This window comes from Perna viridis, chromosome 1 (assembly GCF_037379345.1).
Source record: "Perna viridis isolate PV_CMFRI_1.1 ecotype Kerala chromosome 1, ASM3737934v1, whole genome shotgun sequence".
Lineage (NCBI taxonomy): Eukaryota > Metazoa > Mollusca > Bivalvia > Mytilida > Mytilidae > Perna > Perna viridis.
The window spans coordinates 39,101,421-39,119,961 of NC_142445.1; the positions used below are offsets into that span (position 1 = coordinate 39,101,421).

General features: G+C 32.6%; 2 protein-coding genes across 6 annotated transcripts in view; one reads left to right on the top strand and one right to left on the bottom strand.

Moving 5' to 3' along the window:
* Positions 1–1,233: 1,233 nt before the first annotated feature.
* LOC148628698 (uncharacterized) lies at positions 1,234–14,391 on the bottom strand. 2 transcript variants are annotated; one of them, XM_088592642.1, is made up of 3 exons: positions 14,221–14,391; positions 2,273–2,804; positions 1,234–1,880 (listed from the first exon to the last, which is right to left on the bottom strand). In XM_088592642.1, the coding sequence occupies exons 2-3, from the start codon at positions 2,784–2,786 to the stop codon at positions 1,276–1,278; spliced, it is 1,119 nt and encodes a 372-aa protein (XP_088448768.1). In that variant the 5' UTR covers positions 2,787–2,804; positions 14,221–14,391; the 3' UTR covers positions 1,234–1,275. The 2 variants fall into 2 exon arrangements, with proteins under 2 accessions (XP_088448768.1, XP_088448760.1); XM_088592634.1 differs by lacking the exon at positions 14,221–14,391 and adding an exon at positions 4,167–4,201.
* The window catches only part of LOC148628699 (ras-related protein Rab-3), a 42,694-nt gene continuing 33,215 nt past the window's right edge, over positions 9,063–18,541 (top strand). For 2 of the 4 annotated variants that reach the window (XM_088592714.1, XM_088592697.1), the window contains exon 1: positions 9,063–9,220. Coding sequence is in view for 2 of the 4 variants with exons in the window: in XM_088592681.1 (XP_088448807.1) it covers positions 15,084–15,107 (24 nt within the window). In the remaining 2 variants the exon portion in view is untranslated. Of the gene's footprint in view, positions 9,221–14,547; positions 15,108–18,541 lie in introns of those variants that run through there. The other 2 variants (XM_088592681.1, XM_088592672.1) reach the window with 2 other exon arrangements.

The following is an 18,541-nucleotide window of genomic DNA, read 5'->3' on the forward strand; positions in this document are numbered from 1 at the left end:
GAAAGTTTTGTTTGCTAATTGGGTTCAAGTTGTTGTGGTTTATATTGTTCAGATGAGTCTTAAAATTAAACTTTTAAAGAAATGATCATTTTCACTTATACAAAACCTTCAAAATTTCACAGAACCCAAGGGGCTTTGGCCCCAACTATTTTGGAAAGTATTGACCAAAAGGGCTGAAAAACTAATATTCTAGTAAGTTTTGTATGAATTATTTATCGACCAATTTCAACAGGGTCATTTGATATTCTGAATCTTTTTCTTATGAAAGAAATTTTATTTTAGGCTTCATTTCAATTTGTTCATAATAATGGTCCAAAATTTGAAATTTTGATTAGGTTTTTAACATGAGTGAGTAAATGTAAAGTTTTTGGTCTATGTAGCCTTATTTTGACCTGCAACACTGGTGGTAAGTTTTTAAGTGAATTATAGATCTTTTAAGATGACTTAATGTACATAGTGCACATAAAGTATTGATAGTAACTTTCTGACCTTTTCTGTGCATCTGATAAAGTCCCCAGCACATTTGGGTTTACTAGCCAAAATTTGCTTTTACACGAGTAAACTTTCAGATCTGCTTCTTGGTTGTTTTCTCTCCATGATTTTTAAGTGAGCATTCAACATAAATGGTAAAATTCAAATGTTTGTTGCACAATTGTTATATGTTGTTGGATTTCACCTTAAAACTCCTTACTCCCTCTTCCTCATTTTACCCCCGAAGAGTTAGGGGGATATATAGATTTCACCTTGTCTGTCCATCTGTCTGTCCAAACTATTTTCTTAGCAACTTGAATCATTGTTATTAAACTTTTTGGAATGTAATATAGCCACATGGAGATGTGCGTACTGTCAGGAATTTATGATTGGACAAAAATTGTAGAAATGACGGCTGTTGAACTTGGGCATTATTCAGCAAAACTTGGTCTCATGCATTGCCAGCAACTCCTCTTCAATGGCTTGCAGGATTGTTATGAAACTTAATAGGCAATGAGCAGACAAACAAATAAGACAGTTTGATAACATTTAGACGAAGGGTTTATTCATTATCATCTAAAAACCAAAACTGTAATGAACCAACAAGTAACATACAGGACACAAGGATCACTATATACCCCTCATTCATTACAAAATCAGGAATTTTTTAAAAGGCATTAATCACTTCAACTAGTCTGATTAAAATGAATGAGGTGGCCAGAGATATTTTTTTTTCAGAATGAAGGAAAAATAAATACAGACTGTAAAGTTAGTAGTCTTTAATATATTTATTCATATTCATTCTTACGTAATTAATAAATCATTGACAACTGTACTTAATGACTGTTCCGACAAATCTGTTAAGTCCAAATTAACGACATCATCAGTTAATTGATTTTTTCTCTGAGATAATGTGTAGGTTGGATCATAATGATTTAATAATATACTCTCTACAAATGTTCCCCATTCCTTTTTATTCACCAATGATTTCCAGTACTCAGTATTATCTTTTCCACAAAATCTTTTCAAATATTCAATAACTCCTAAAAGATTTTCAATATCCTCTAACATATAAGAATAATCTCTGATAATATGATTCACTCTTTCTTGTAGGGGTAAATTAACACAAAATCTTTTAGCATGACAAAGATTTTTGAACAATATTGTTGGAATTGTGCATTTCCCAATTTTACTGCTCTCCGATTCCATCCAAACAGTTTTCGATGGATCAAAGGACATCAACTGTTCGAGTAACAATGTTTCAAAATATTTCTGAGAAGGTTGTTCCTCATTTGGGTAACGTCCTAACATAGACCCTTTGTGTTTGGCTAAGAATTCTAAGTCCAATATTTGTTGACCCCTCTCTGATAACTTGGAAAGAATGTGGGATTTTCCTGTGCCAGTTAGACCTACAAAAGAAACGAGAATGAATATTTATCTTTACCCTTCAAGATACAATAATAAATTCTTTGTATTTTTATGCAACCACAATCAAATTGCAGTCACATAATGTTATGGTAGTATCTTCGTTGTCAGTGTCCTCGTTTTTTTTGCCATGTGGTTGCCATGTACACTTCTTCTTTATTAGATCAATTTTAGATCAAGATTCTACTTTGTATTTTCTATTCGTTTTGAGTTTCAGTTTGTTTTCTTTTGTAGTATTTGATACAGAAAATGTTAGGAGAATGCTATGATTCCAAGAACTGTTTCATTGCCATATACATAAACATAACCAACCTTTTTGGGCCATACAAAATTAGCAGGCACTTACTTCATATCAAGTCTTCAATTCTTTTCTTACCTGAAATAACATGGTATGTAAAATTATTTGGCAGTGTTGCTAAATCATCTCTGACCCTCTTCCTGTAGGTTTTATAACCACCTTCAAGGATATACACTTCAAACCCAATTTCTGACAAAATTGTCCCTAATGACTTTGATCTTTGTCCTCCTCTCCAACAATAGATCATTGGCTTAAAATCTTTGTCTTTGTTGAGTACATGCTTTTCCAAAATTTCTTTAATGTTAGAAACAACTAGTGTAGCACCAACTTTTCTAGCATCAAACTTATTTGTTGAATAAAGTTTTCCCACTTGATGCCGTTCAACATTGTCTAGTACTGGAAGATTCACTGCCTTTGGTATATGATCATTTTTGTATTCGTCAGGAGATCGCACATCTATTATTTCAGTGACCTCAGAATGGAAAGGATCAGTTGTAGTTGTGACTTTAGTTGCTTTCTTCACATTAAAGGTATGTACATACGATCGCTGCAGGGTCAGAGTTCTGAAAGTGGTTAGTGATTTTAATCTCATCTTTGTAATTCTTTAAACCTGAAGAAGAAAGCAGGAGGAATAATTCACAAGTTGAATCTTAAAATCAAGATTTTGTGCTCCTTCAATTATAGAAGGATTTATTTTGAATGATAGGCGCACACGAGGCATAGTAATACGAAAATACAAATACAATTGAAACATAAATAACACATGTACAGTGGATTCCGCATAGCCTATATGGCAGAGAAAATATTAGTTTCTATGCAATTAACAGGTATGCGATTGAAGTCAAAATAATGCATGCGAGTGAGGAGACTAATAATTGAAAATCAAAATCAATTTGTGTCACTAACATGAATCTTGGCCTGTCTAGTCAAATGTTCATTTTGAAATCCACGTACTCAAAATATCTGTTATTGGATGTTAAACTTATAGCAATTGATCAATCAATCTTTTATCAGGTTGAGCATTGTAACACATCAAAAGAAATGCATAAGTAGTCATGTTTAGTTGACAAGTCCTTTATTTATCATACATTTTAGTCTCAAGTAAAAAAAAATTATTGAAATAAACTTTGAACAATACAACCAATATTTGCATGCAGAAAAAATATGTAGGTCAGTTTTGTATAATTATAACAGAAAAATTGACTAGACCTTATTGAAGTTCATTTATACATAGACCAAGACTGACAGAAAATCCCAAAAATTGAACTGCACACAGTTTTGACCCCCAGCTTACAAATCATTGTCCAAATAAAGAACTGGAGGTTGCAGGGTCAAAGGAAATTCCGACTAGACAGCTGCATAGACAACAGCAGGTTCTTGTGTACAAAACAAGCTTCCTATGTAATTTTTTTTTTTCCATTTAACAAAAAAAAACATAAAACAAAGTGCAAATTGCCTTCAAATATTGAACTATATCAAGGTATTGGCCTTCTGTGGAATGAACCAAAATAGGTGACAGTTCCAATAAAAAGGAAGTTAGTAGGGTTAAGTAAAATTCAATGGGGGGTCACATGGTCAACAACAGGTGATTGTGAATCAGTGTAGAACTATTCTAGAAGATGTTGTATACTAGTAATAGTATAGTTGTACACTGACTTAATGACCATGTGAATTACATATGTACAAGCAAACACTTTGCCCTTATTCATAATATAGCATGAGAGCACGATTCAATTCACTAAATTACACATTCGCCAGAGAATATATAAAAATCTGTCAACTACAAAGTACAACAACACTACAACTACAAGTACAACACAGATCTTTGCACAATAACAACATATTTCAAGATCAAAACATGGATTAATCTTGAGTTGAAGAACTATGTCATGATATTTCAGTTTTCATAAAAATATATATATATCGTTCTTCCAGTTATTCGTATGAATCATACAGCTAAAAATGATCGTACCACCGAATTCAGTTTGGGATAAAATTGCACCAGGGACTGAAACGGTATTTAAACGTTTTAAATTCGTTAAGAAACATTGCTGATTCGTTTCATTTTTCGTTCGTACCAGATAATTCAGTTTGTTTTCTTTACAATACAAACGAAAGGGTGCGATAAATTTTAATGTACATAGTAATATAACAGTTTTTAGATATATATAATTGCATTGACGCATTTGGGAACCCAGTTGGAAACATCTCCTTTCCAATTTGTTTTTTAATGTGAATTTCCTGTTTTTCATGCTATTTTGACAAATATAGTGTACCCGGTCCCCCTTTTTTCTTGAACACCCTTTTCAAAATCTCTGGATCCGCCGCGGGATTGTATACAGGGTGGTACCAGCTTCCCGTTTCTTATTTCTCTCTTTCATTTTCCTCCTGTCTCCCGGTAACTGCATTCCCTGCAAATGATTGTGAATAGAAATCATTACACTTCTTTTCAATCTATTTTGTTAAGCCCCTGTTTAAAAATCAGAGTACTCGTGTACTGAATCAATTTATATGGATCGTTTGAATTTTTACACCTCTAATAATCGTCAAATTGCAAAAATTTGGGATAAAAGTAGCGATAAAAGGAAAGTACGGTGATCGAATTCAAATGTATTCATCTAAACACAAGCTTATTGTTGTAAGTGGTTAATATTATAGTAGTATTGCAGAAGGTTTTCCGTATTGGCTTAGTCATTCTTATGAGGCTAGCCATATTGGACTGAGGCGAAGACGACGTCCAATACGAGTGGCCGAGGACTAATAACACAGCTAATATGGAAAACCTTACGCAATTATACCTTTATTGATTAACTATAGTCCAATACATCATATTGGCCTAAGCCAGTACTGATCTTTACCAGACCAATATGACGTATTGGACGGTTAAAATTCCGTACTGGCGCACTTTCGTTTTTGTTTGTTTGTTTGTTTTGTTTTGTTTTGTTTTGTTTTGTTTTGTTTTGTTTTGTTTTGTTTTTGTTTTTGTTTTTTTTTGTCTTGTATTGGCAATTTTGGTCATATTTAGCTAATATTCGAACTTTAGTCAATAATGAACTCTATGAATAAGTATTTAATTCATCGTTCTGATTACGAAGGACATTTAATAAACACACAACTATGTTCGGGATGCATTGTAGCATGCAGTGCGCCAGTTTGCAACATAGTCAGATTTGGTGTTGGTTCACGTGGATCGAACACCTAGATATGAATTATCACAAAACATCCAACATACTGCATAATTGAACTACAAAATACTAGTTTGCCTTTCCCAGTTTCTAAATTTTCAAGTCAAAGTTCAATTTATAGATGTCAAGATCGGAACTGTCTGTCGAATCTTTCAAACTTGAAATAATTGAAATAAAGCATGTCCTTTAGGCCTTGGATACATGTCCCTCTCAACTAGCTACATTTCTTAGTTGATAAAGCTCAAATCCTGTAAATTATCGCATAGGCACCTGTGTGTCGTGTAAAAACGCTCAGTTTCTGGGCACCTAATTCCAGATGCACGTACTTTAACGTAAACGCCAAAGTCTTATAATAAAATTTCAACAATTATGTCGGGTACAGGAAACACTCGCCATGCACTTTTAAGGCCCCGAAGTACCTACACCTCTATCATTATAACACATGGCCAAACAGCCAAATATAATTATTATTACAAAAAGCAATATCACCAGATTACAGACTGACACTATTCCTGAGAAATCCATTATCGAAATTCCTATGCCATCGTCTGTAAGCAAAGTTTCATTTTTATTTGTCATTTCCGGGCTTCCGAGGTCACGAGGCGGTAACCGTTATTAAAATACACGATACAGTGGGTGATAGATCAGGATGGTTTTGGGGGTTATGTTACCCTTTTGTTAAAAGTTAAGCAAAAATGAGCGGCAAATATTAGCCTGGAATCTCCTTCATATATAAGTTTCTTGATGGGAACCACTGCCCCTTTTTGTAAATACATGGATCCGCCAGGCCCTGCGTGAAATATCTGAAGATAGCTCTTCCAGCTGGCACTCAGCATTGCTCTTTTTTCCATTTCTATGATCGAACAATGACTATTTATAATCTCGAAGGGTTTTCATTTCTAGCTAAACATCTAATTGTATATTATGGGTCTAAGAATATCGCACCTGTAGGCAATTTAATTAAATATATCGACTTATTGAATATTATATAATGAACGATCATTTATTCGGATAAATGCATAGAAATAAACAGGTACAGGTGAAGTTAGGGGTAAACTTTTTTAATCGGCTTGTTTTTAATACAAACCAAATTAATATTAAGTTAGCAGTAAAACTGTTTATTGGCTTTGTTTTGTTTTGTTTTGTTTTGTTTTTTTGAGTAAACAGCTTAGAATTAGATATGATTTATTAGAAATACCTAGAAAGTGAACCTAACTATATATCTGCAGTTGAACCTCTATGAGGTATGCCATTGGGACAATTTTCCAGCGGTAGTGTAAGATAATTCCAGTTGCTAACAGGCTTTACAAATCTAGAGGACAAAACGCTTTGGGTTATGTATTTTCAACTCAATTCATGCATAGCATCAATAAATTAAGGGGTAGTGATATTTTTGGGAGGGCTAGCAGGGAGTGTATGTTTCAAAAGTTAGTTTTGGATAGACCCATATGAGTCCCATTTTTTGTCTGTGGTCCATCAAATTGCTTCTATGATTTTTTTTTTTTTTTGCGTTGTTTGAACAGCCATGGCCTGCCTGGCTTTTCACTAACACTGTAATAATAGAATTTTAGTAGATGCTGTAGGAATGCATACATGTATAATGAAATCATGTTAGGTTCTGCACAGTATAAGCGTAAAAATTGCGAGTCTCGTATATAGCTTTATTGACTTTTAATTAAAAATTATGCCTATCCTGAATTAAACTTACATCTAGCCTTAACTAAACTATAGCCTATCTGAAAACTACCTGATCTGGATTATAATTATGCCTTACCTGAAATAAGGCAAATGTATAATGGGTCTGGGCAAAACTAATGAAGACCCACCAAAGTTAAGGATTTATGTGAGATACTATAGTTCTTAAAGGTAATTTTACTTAATTTATCCATAGCCTTAATAAGAATTATGGTAGGCCTTTATCAGTTTTGCTTAGACCCCAGTAAATATGATTCAGAAGTCTGGGCGGGGTGTGGTCTTGATGTTATTAAATATTTAGAAAAAAAAATAACAACTTTAATCTGGACGTATTGTAACAGGAATACCTATTTGTGACTATGAAACGGGTTGGAAGCTATAGGGGGACATATGGCGATTCTTATGACGATGTCTTATAATGTTCTACTCTAATCATAATCATCTGTGTCCACAATATTTATTGTCCATAATAATTAAGCGATCTGATACCACCACTTAACATGAGGGTCACTTTTGTTAAAATTTGGTACAAGGGTGCAACTGGAGCTGGAAAAAACACCCCCATTCATATATTTGTCTGCAAAAATACATTCCCATTCATATAGTCGACTACTGAGTAGCAGGGATTTTATATTACACTCCCTGTATGTACCTAATATTTTCTTGAATTAAGTGTAAGTATTTATAAAAATCAGGCAAAATGGAAAAAAAATCAGAAACATGCATGTCAAAAAACCACCAATCTGACAATGTAATACATGTATCACCTAAGGATACTTTCTCTATTTGGAAAGACCATTATTTGACCTCTGCATCATTGGCTTTGGTCAGAATTTCTTCAATAGAATCTTGGAAAAATGAGGTTTTTGACAATTATCTGCCCTTGAAATGTTCATTTTCAGTGCATTTCAATAAAATTGTAACTCAATGGTCTGGTATGATATAGAAAATCTTGTCTGTTTCCTTTGATTCTGATGTTGCAAATAGTCATATTACACTATTAAAATAATGTTTTTTCATACCATGTTTCACCTACTGCCTGGTTCTTACAGAGACTGGCACTTCAGAGACCATTTCTGTCTCTAGCAGGTTGCAGAAAAGCAAAAAAATATACATTTAAATTAATTGTAGAAAAAATGTAGAAAATGACCCATTGATATAGTATAGCTCAAAAATGACAGTCCATTGATATAGGAAAGGAAAAAAATATGACCCAATCATATTTTTCAACCCTAGAAAAAGCGACCCATTCCAGCGGCACGTCTGTATATACTGGCATATATGAATTGACCCCCCCCCCCACCCCGTGCCACTTAATAACCAAATTTCGTCGTATAATGTACGAAACAGCGTTTATTATATTATATCCCATATTATACCACACCCGTCCCAGACTTCTGAAGTGTATAAAATAAGATGGCATGGTACGACATGGAAGACGCCTTGCTATGTTTTAATTTGGTTTTTTTTTATTAACCGAATAAAAATAACTTATTTGTGGCGCTGAAACCGTGCACCATATGCTGGTATCCTGCGGTTTGGAACTATTTTCATGTATTTTTTTAAGGAAAATTATGAAATTTATTCATCGTATTTTTTTGTTTTGTTTTGTTTTTGTTTTTGTTGTTTTTTTCACACCTTGTTTTTCACAGGGTCCTGAATAGTCACGAGAGGAAGTGGAAAAAAGGGGGAGAATTGAAAAAAATTGTTAAGTGCATTCGTGATTCGAACAATTATTTGAGTAGTACTCCATTATCATGCAAAATGCGATTCATTAAGAATAATCTACATATTTTTATTTTTGATATTTAATTTTGTTTAAAATGACATAGTAAACAGAAAAGTTTCTACAGCTAACCAAATGTGTTTATGCATATCTTTTGTCAGTGTTAGGTGAGAACGGGGAGTGTAGTATCTGGAGTAACATACACTAGTGAGTTTTTGCTAGAAGTATTGGTCCGATTTGTAAAGTGTGTCGACTCGACAAGAAAAAAGTTGTCGCCCCTTTTGCCACGACTTAGCATTTGTGTACCGGAAGTGACCATCGACAGCATCTGCATCAGTAAACAGATTGTTGATCGATTTCTACTAGCTTGAAGACTTCTTGTCGTTTGCAAATTTCAACGTTCGCTAGAGTTCTAACAATGTAAGCAATTTATCCACACTTTTAATTTTACACAATGATTGTCTTTTTTTTTCTTTTCACGTATTCTAGCCTCTCATTTGTTTACAACAGCAACAGTCAGTTCAAACTTCAGTTGAAATTGAACTGGACAGTTGGGTGATTCATGATTCTTTTAGTCCAGAAAATCATGATGTTTGCTGAAACATTTTTTTTTGTCTGACGTTTATGCCTCAGTGGAGAGCGAGCAAAATAAAAAATAGCCTTCTAAACGGCACAATGGACCAATTCAGAAATTCAACTTCCATCCTTGTCAGCAATGTTGCATCATCACAGCATTATCGTAAGATGTATTTAGACCAACGAGAAACCTCATTCACAATGACAATCCCAGAATACAATATAAAATCTTAACCTGTCCATTATTTTGAAGAGATTCTCCCCTAAAAATATAGTAAAATTAGCAATTAATGCTTCCCTCAAATCAAATCTAAAAATTGCCTTCCTTAAGATGAAAGGGCTTCTATATTTTGCCATCATTGAAAATGAATTAAAGGTAATTGCGATGAAGACTCTGAAAATCTAGCAAAAATTATCAAATTAACAAAGAACTAGGGCATTTCTGATTTGCCAAATATAAAACCATTGTTCTCTTGATTGGCCCACAACCCTACACTGTGCACTAAATTCGGTTTTACATGATCATAAAATTGTGCTTATATAGTATAAAAAGACACATTGCTGTAGCCTCTCATTCGTGGAACAATACCTTTTTAAAGATACAGTTCTTTATGTTGATGGGGAAGCAAAAAAAAAGATCTTAAGAACTACAGATCCACTGCATTTGTGTATCTGTAAAAAAAATTCAAATTTTTGTATTCAATGCAGGTTTTGAAATAACAGCCTGCCCAAGATGGTCAATTTTCATGCTGGGCAGTCAAAAGTAAAACCTGCATTGCCTGATTGATGGTCTATATTTTGCTGGTTTAGGAATTTCCTATATCAATTTTTGTTATCCAGTTTTAGGTAATTACAAGTACCCAGGGATTGAATTTCAGAATTTTTTCCCCTAGCTAAATTGAGCAAGTACTGAAAATTTACACTTGCGAAATTAAAGTTTTTTGGATTATTTCTGGACTTAACCTTTATTACATACAGAATTCCACGAGCACATTTTAGCAGATGGAAATGATTTCTAATAGCCCGGGGCTAGTTAAAATTGATTTGGGCTAGTGAAATGACATGTACATTTCTTGTTTCTAACTTGTTGAATCCTATACAGTCCTCTATTATTCAGGCTAGTCATTGAGAATTTTGAAGGAAAAGACTGACGATGTATATGTCTTGTGGCGTTTAAGGAAAGAAAAGAATAATGAATATTATAGTATATTTGCACTTATTGAGTAGAGATGATGAATGGAAAGAATTATTTGATTAAAAACCTCTAATAGGAGAGTTCTCCTATCTAATTATTGATGTCTTATTCACAAATTTGCATTTCATTAAAATTTAAGCATAGGATAATAATCTCAATTTTCAAAACTTTGTTATTTTTTATCTCAGTTTGGTTCTGTAAAATGTTTTATTCAGATGAAATAATTCATTTTTTGACAGTGTGTTAAGAATTCTGTTTCTTGATTTGTAATAATATTTAAATGTAATCCACTATTTTTATTATGTCATTGTTTTTTGAAATAAATTTTTGATATTGATTTTTATTTGAAATCAACAGAAACAAAGAGTTTTATATTCAGTTTAGAGAATCAAAAGAAATTTACAATTATCTTAAAAAATTAAGAAGTTATCAAGTTATACAAAATGTAAGTTGATGCCCCAAGCCACTGTATGGATGTTTTGCCTACCAAAACCAAATCACTAGTAACTGATGACATCACAAAGAAATTTCCTATAGCATATACAAATATAAAGTCTTGTTGATTTCCCCACTTCCACATAGCTCTAGTAAACTTGTTCTATTTGTACCCATACTCCAGCAATGCTAGAGGTTGTCTGGCAAACTATTTTCTGATTTGGGTCCATCCTAACAGTATGGAGGAACAGAATTCCAACCTCTTACGTTGTAGGAGTAGGGGCAGTGTTCTATCCAGGCCCTTAAAGCGCTGTGCTATCAGCCTCAGTACTATGCTATCTTGTTAGTAGCGAGGTACTATAAAGTTAAATTTGAGGATTAAAAATCAATAATGACAGGAAACATGTACCCCAAGGTTATATACGGCATCCTACAGGGTAATTAGCTCTTGGAACTGATAGCAGTAAACATGCTATGGTCTATTGATCTCCACATGACTGCACAGGTGTCTGAAGCCAATAATAATTATGACATTGCCAACAAGATTCTTTTAAAGTCACCCCACAAATTAATTTTAAAGAAGGTGTCAATCAGATACAGTACTGATATCCTATACTGATCCAATCAAAACTGACTATGGTCAAAAGTAACTCAACCCTGGCCAAAAGCATGTGGCTATTTATAAATGTAAAGTTGAATGTTGTACAATCACATGATTTTTTCAACTTAAAAAGCTGATTTACCTTATAAAAAAATGTATTAAATTCCCAAACAATATTTATTCCATCAGGTACTTCCAAGACACTTTGCAAAGAAAAAGGAAATGGCCATCTTTTGTTTACATTGCCATGTTGTTGTGTATCAAGACCACATGGGTTTTGGCGGGAAAATCAGTTAAAAAATAGATCTAAAAAATTTTTTCAATGTTACCGCAGGTGTGAAAAAATGGACTTGCATGTTTTTGTGAGTCATGATATGGGGTTTCTGTCATTACTAAACTTCATTTTAACATAATAAAAGTTAAAAAAACAAAACAACTACAGTGTCAACTTAAAAAAACAAGAAAAGATTTATGTTTTTTCCTGGAATAACTACATGTAGGTCAACTCCACATAGTCATAATTACTGCAGTTGAAGAAAAAAAGGTAAAATATTTACCTATAGATAATTCATGTAAACATGAAGAGCAATGTACAAATATACAAAATCCTGGGGAGAACACTGAAGGGGGCCCGTGGGTGAGAGCAGACATAAACAATGGTTTAGATATTTGACAAGAAAGACCATATTTGTGTCAATATTAGCTCAATAAAATGAACCATTCTTTAATTGTTGACCAATTTGCCAAAACCTGAAATTAGTGTTGGGTCCAAAAACAATATTGATGTGTCAGTGATTTATGTCTGTTTTGATAAAAGACTGTGGCAAGTCACAAAATAGAAAAGCTACAAATTATCAAGGAGAAAGGTTTTTCATTCCCTTTCTTTATCTTGAAGTTGATGTACAGTGAAGGATCTTCGACAAAATTTTGCAGGACAAGCAAGTTTTTGGTGAAGCTAGCCCTGTGGTTTGGTAAAAATTTCTTGGTGTTCCTACACTGATTCAATGGTACCACCATCTTGGTAGAGATTTATACATGTAACCAATTCTCATTCTCAAATAAAAATCTTATTGTTAGGTTTTATCATTACTAAATAAGTCAGTATTTATACCCAGGTTAACCCCCACTTTGTGGGAGGTACATGTATGTAGTGGTCAGGTGTCTGTCAATCCACAATTTTTTGTCACAGTTTTCTCTGCATCTATATAATGTACTTACCACAGCCACTTGATATTTTGATAGAAGCTTTACATAGGTGTGGCATATCATGGGATTTCAGTGTTCATTCCAGAAAATTGCAAAAGGGGGCCCGTGGTCCCTTTGATAGTAAAACGGGGGTCATTTTCAGAAGAAGGGGGGGGGGGGCAATATGGCTGTATGATAGGGGATCATTTTAAGATACATTTGTAACCAGAGAGATTCAACTGTCAAATAAGTTGTTCATATACACTCTATTGTTTCATTATCAGGTGATAGGTATACACCTCCAGTCATAATTAAAAAAAAATATTAAACATAGTTTATTTATTATGGAATTCTGCTGATTCAAATTCATTTTGATGTTGCATCTCCACTTAGACTCTATCTGTCTTATCTAGATCATGTCACACCCAGGCCTACGGCCATTCATATTTCCATTTTACTCAAAATTCTCTAGGTTCACTGGACCTGTCTGTTCTCAGTCAGTCGACTCATCTGTTATTTATTGGGTGCCGTCAACAGGGTCTGGGGAAAAGATCATGTCTCCTGTGGTGCTGCCTACAGTTTCTTTAAGTATGCCATAAAAGTTTTAAGTTTCATTTTTCCTGTTTACTACAAAACAGTTAAGACCACTGGTGCTTAAAATAATGGTGAAGGGTTCTGACATAGAACAAAAAAAAAATCAGGAAATTCAAAGATTGGCCTAGGATTTTTATCCTAGTCCCTAGTTCTGTCATTCAAATCATTTTTCTAGATATTGCTGCATTGTTCACCTTAAGCCACTAGCCCAAGTCTGAGGCTAGTAAAAATTGGTTCAAGTAGTGAAATGATGTAATCTTTACTTGTTTCGGGCTAGTTGAATCCTGTACAGTCCTCTATTATTCTGTCTAGTCATTTAGAATTTTGAAGGAAAGTACTGTTGCTGAAGACTTGCGTGTACTTGGCCTATTCCACTTTATCCTATGGGTGACATAGGGTGACTGTAGTTTTTTTACATCTTTTCCTGTCCATTGCTCAGTAGTATTGTGGGTACAGGTACAATGGTACATGTACATGTATGTTTCTAAGTGACTTGTGCTAAAAAATATGTGACCACTGTCACTCTGCTGATTATTGATAAAATTGCTGCCCTTGACTTTTAACCATGTATTTCTAATAAATTAACCTGCTGTCATTCCCTCTGTTTTTTTCCTAAAATTATCTGTGATTAAAAAAAAAGCAATGGCTGTGTGTACTTCTGTGTTGATTTATTCTAACCTACATAACTTTTCCAAATGTATAGCTCAAAATAGAAATATAGTCAATCCTACCCAAGCAATAACCTGTCTTGTGTGGCTCAGAAAGACCACCTGTCTTATGAGACCATTATTTAGCTTTTACCTGTTGGACTGTAATCAGTAAAATTAAGCTTACCAGTTTGTTCCACTGCTTTCTTTGGACAGTAGTAACAAAAATACATGTACATGCAGTGTTAGACTCTAGAATGTTGTCCTTCCATTCTGGTGGTTATACCTGTAAATGTTCATATATTGTACATGTATTTACCTACAGGTAATTATCTAACAGTACGATACATCACTACATAAACAGTACATTATCCCCTACTGATAGTATACATGTAACAGCGGTTTAATTTTAAAGTCCTGCAATTTAAATATATTACCTTAATAATGTAATATGTTTGTGGTTTTTTATAATTACAATTATTTCCCTTGGCAATATATGTGTCCTGTAATAGGAAAGATATTTAGCAGTACAGAACTTCTAGCAGTTACATGTAATTGTGAAAATTGCAGTACTGTGATAAACTAGTGATTATTTTCGTGAGGCATTGTCTATATGCAATATTGATTTTTGGCTTCATGACATGTGGGAATTTAAAAAAAGTTGACATGTTATGTGAAAATCGTGGAAATATTAAAAAAGAGATTGATTGTTTTTCGAGGGAATTCAATATTATACTCGCAAGAGTTTTGAATCAATTATACTAGTTGCCGACTAGAACAAGATTTGGCTGTCTTTAAAGGCTTGTTATTTGCAGAGGCTGTCATATACATATATAGATTTTATTCCAGAAGTGTTTAATGATTTGTTAGTAATTAGCAGTTATTGTCTGTCTCTATAGACTCGGTAGAAAGGACTGGAAAACATATTTGAGCATGAAGGCATTCAAATTTTCCCTCTGTGATTTTTAAATTGAATTATCGAATTGTCTGGATTTTGTAATACTGGTGCTGGATGTTTCCGCTGCCTGTGATAATTGATCATTGATAACAATGCGACAAGAAGGTCTCATACAGGTAGTTTAGTTTGTCTTTCATTTTGCTTTGGGGGTGGAGTCATCAAGGAAATTCAATCCAGCAATGTCCAGCAATGTTGGTCTTTAATTTTTCACTGATGGTGCAAATATCAGACCTTAGTTTTAATAGAGGTGGATTTACAATTAAGTATTGTTTATCATAGAATGCAAACAAAATGACCGAAATTATGAATTGAACAATAGAAAGCAGTGTTGTATTTGTAACTTACATGTACTGAACAAAGCTTTTACTGTGACTATACTTTAAATTTGTATAATATGTCAGAAGATGCTATCAAATTTACCTTGAAAATGAAAAAGAATGTTTTTTACTTAGAAGAATCCTTTCTTTATAAAAGTATGAAAGAAGACATATGATATGCTTGATTTTTAATGTTGAGTAGTCAGTAGAAATTTGTGTACCATAACTTAAGCAAAAAGTTGTTTTTATCTGATGTCTTGAAGTTGAAGTTAACTTGTACATGTACATAAAATTTAGAAAAGCAGCCACCTACTTCAGTATAATTTTTTAGGAACTTTTTTTTTGTATTTTACTCTGTTGGTGGTTACATGATAATTTTACAACTTTGTAACATAAAATTTGAACAAAGATTGTAATTTTTATTAAAGCATTCATAAGTTATTAGAGAGAGAGAAGAAATGAGTTTTGAAATTTGATTGTTTTTATAATATTTTTTTTTTTAAATTTATATATAATCTAAAAACAAGGTATTGTTTGAATTTGGAATTATTTTGGAATTAAGAAAATGACCAAAAATAAATTAATAAATCTAACCATTACTGAAGGGGTTAGTCATGCCGGCATGGGTAAGGGGTAGGGTTAATGGGATAACAAAATTCAAGGAAACTTACTAACCCCCTTAGTCATGACAGCATGACTAACCCCCTTAGTAGGGGTAAGTTTTATAAATAATTTTGTCACTTATTTTCTTAAATACAAAATAATTCCAAATTCAAATAATACCTTGTTTAATGAAGAAGTAACAATGTCTATTACATTTCTGATAAATTCACATTTTAGATGCAGTAATAACTGAATAATTGAAAAGTGCTTGTTTGGTTTTTAGGTTTTTGATTTATAAAATACCTTATGTTGCCATCTATCACTGGAACTTCCCTACTATAACTGATCACTACACAAAAATATAGTTCAAATATATAGTCCTTTCATATCATTCAATACCTCTTTTATAACCAGTAAATATGTTTCTTGCAATTATTCAGCTCAATAATATTCTGTTATCTCTGCAAATAGAAACTAGATCTAGTCCTCATATCAACAAGATTTGTAGGGACTCCTTTTTGGCCTTGAAAGGTCATATTTAGTAATAAATTTGTATTTAGGAAATTAAGTTCTTGCAGTAATGTATCAAGAAGCATACAATATGTTAAGCTTGTACCATTTAACACACTTATCAGTCAAATTCTCCAGCCTTTCATAAATAGTTCATCATTAATAAACAGGAAGTGAAGAGCAGTGATTTTAACCAAGTAAAATTGGTGAGAAAAATCCAATTGATATAAGTGTCAAGTTTTTCAAAATCTTATTTTCTTTCTTAAGCTGAAATTGGTTTTAATTACTACATTGTATAATAAGTAATCTGTATTGTAGTTTTTAAATGTTAATGCAAATTTAACTTTTGGACAGTTTTGAAAATTTTGGAAAAAGGTGAAATGGAACAAAATTTGTATTTGTGTATGAAGTTTTATATCCGGTTTATACATTTTAGGGAAAAAACAGTTCTTGATAATTTAAATATGAAAAATGCAGATGTATGATCACAATTTTATTTTACATCATGTAATCTTTGATTTTTTTTTCATGCTACAATTTTCACAAGAATCAAAAACTTCCAGCGCTGACAGCACTTTGATTTACCAGGCCACAGGAAATGGCATACCCTCCGAAAAGTTGTGTGTCTGTCCATCTGCAAGTCCTCTGATGGTTTCCAGATGATAACTTGAGAATGGGTCAATTATTTTTTGTGTTGGAAAATTTGCACAGTTGTTTAGTACCATAAAATACAGATTAAGTTCAATTTTCAGAAGTATCCAAAATGAAATTTTCAAATTTACCGATTTTAAAATTTTGTTATACTCTTTTTTCACCATTATGTGACAGGGTATCACTTAATCTTCCATGAAAGCCCTAAATTTAATATTTTTTTTATTTTGAGAATTGAGTTAACTTATAGTATACCATAAGCAGTAATATTTGGAATGCAATTGTAGATACATGGCCACATACATGTGTATTAGTTTTAAGTCAGGCTCTCATTCTATTAATTGCCCATTTTTATACTGAAGTTTAAAAAATATATATATACATGTAAATGTACACATATATTTCAAATGTCTTTGTCTTCAAGTTGTAGAAAGTGTAATATACAGGCCTTTAAAGGACAGATGTTTTAGATGTATTACAGTGAAGTAAAGTACACATTAATTAGGATACACTGCATGTGTATTAGTTTTAAGTCAGGCTTTCATTCTGTTAATTGCCCATTTTTATACTGAAGTTTAATATATATATATATACATGTAAATGTACACATATATTTCAAATGTCTTTGTCTTCAAGTTGTAGAAAGTGTAATATACAGGCCTTTAAAGGACATATGTTTTAGATGTATTACAGTGAAGTAAAGTACACATTAATTAGGATACACTGCATGTTTAATTGATTTTTGACAGATGTGTCAACAGGTGTTTAATTAATTTTTACCTTTGTGAGATATAACCTGATTAGTAGTGGGTACAACAGGTGAAGTTGACTTTGTTTAACATTTAATCTGAAAACTGGCAATAGACTGTAGCAAGGCAGGGACTTAAAATTACTGTTGTTAAAATTACATATCCCTGAGCAAGGTTAGTGAAAATGCCAAAAAAAATCTTTTTTTTCACAGATCTCAAGGATTAAATCCAAATTTATCTCAATTAATGGTTGAAAAAGGGAAAATATGAAACTTAATAAAAATGGCAAGAATAATTAAAATGCAGATTTTCAGCTTCCAATGCACAATGCTGTTTTTTTTTCATATATGTATACATGTAGGTCTTTCTAGAAAAACAGTTGGTTTTATGTAAATTATTTCATAAGTGGGTATCTAGCAGATGATTCAATATATTTTTGGAATTTTTTTATAAACATTGTATAAAGAAAAAACTTAATTTAAGGTCAAGTAGTGCTTTCTAATTCTCATAAAGGTGAATTTATGTATGAATTTTCTGTTTATTACATATTTTGTTGTAATTGTTTAGCCATGCTATCCTATAAAAGGAAATTGATAAAGTATTGGTTTCTTTGAGCTGTTTGCATCAACCAAAGGTGCAAGTTCTATCTTGCTGATTGTTATTGATTGTTTTGGTATGATAGCTTTCAAATCAATTTATTTTTGCCTCTGTGGTGTCAAT

What these genes read in the sequence shown, in the direction of transcription:
- LOC148628698 (XM_088592642.1), bottom strand. Translation starts at nt 2,786, where the DNA reads ATGAGATTAAAATCACTAACCACTTTCAGAACTCTGACCCTGCAGCGA. An exon ending in TACATACCATGTTATTTCAG is followed by an intron (nt 1,881 to 2,272) that starts GTAAGAAAAGAA and finishes TTTCTTTTGTAG; the next exon opens with GTCTAACTGGCACAGGAAAA.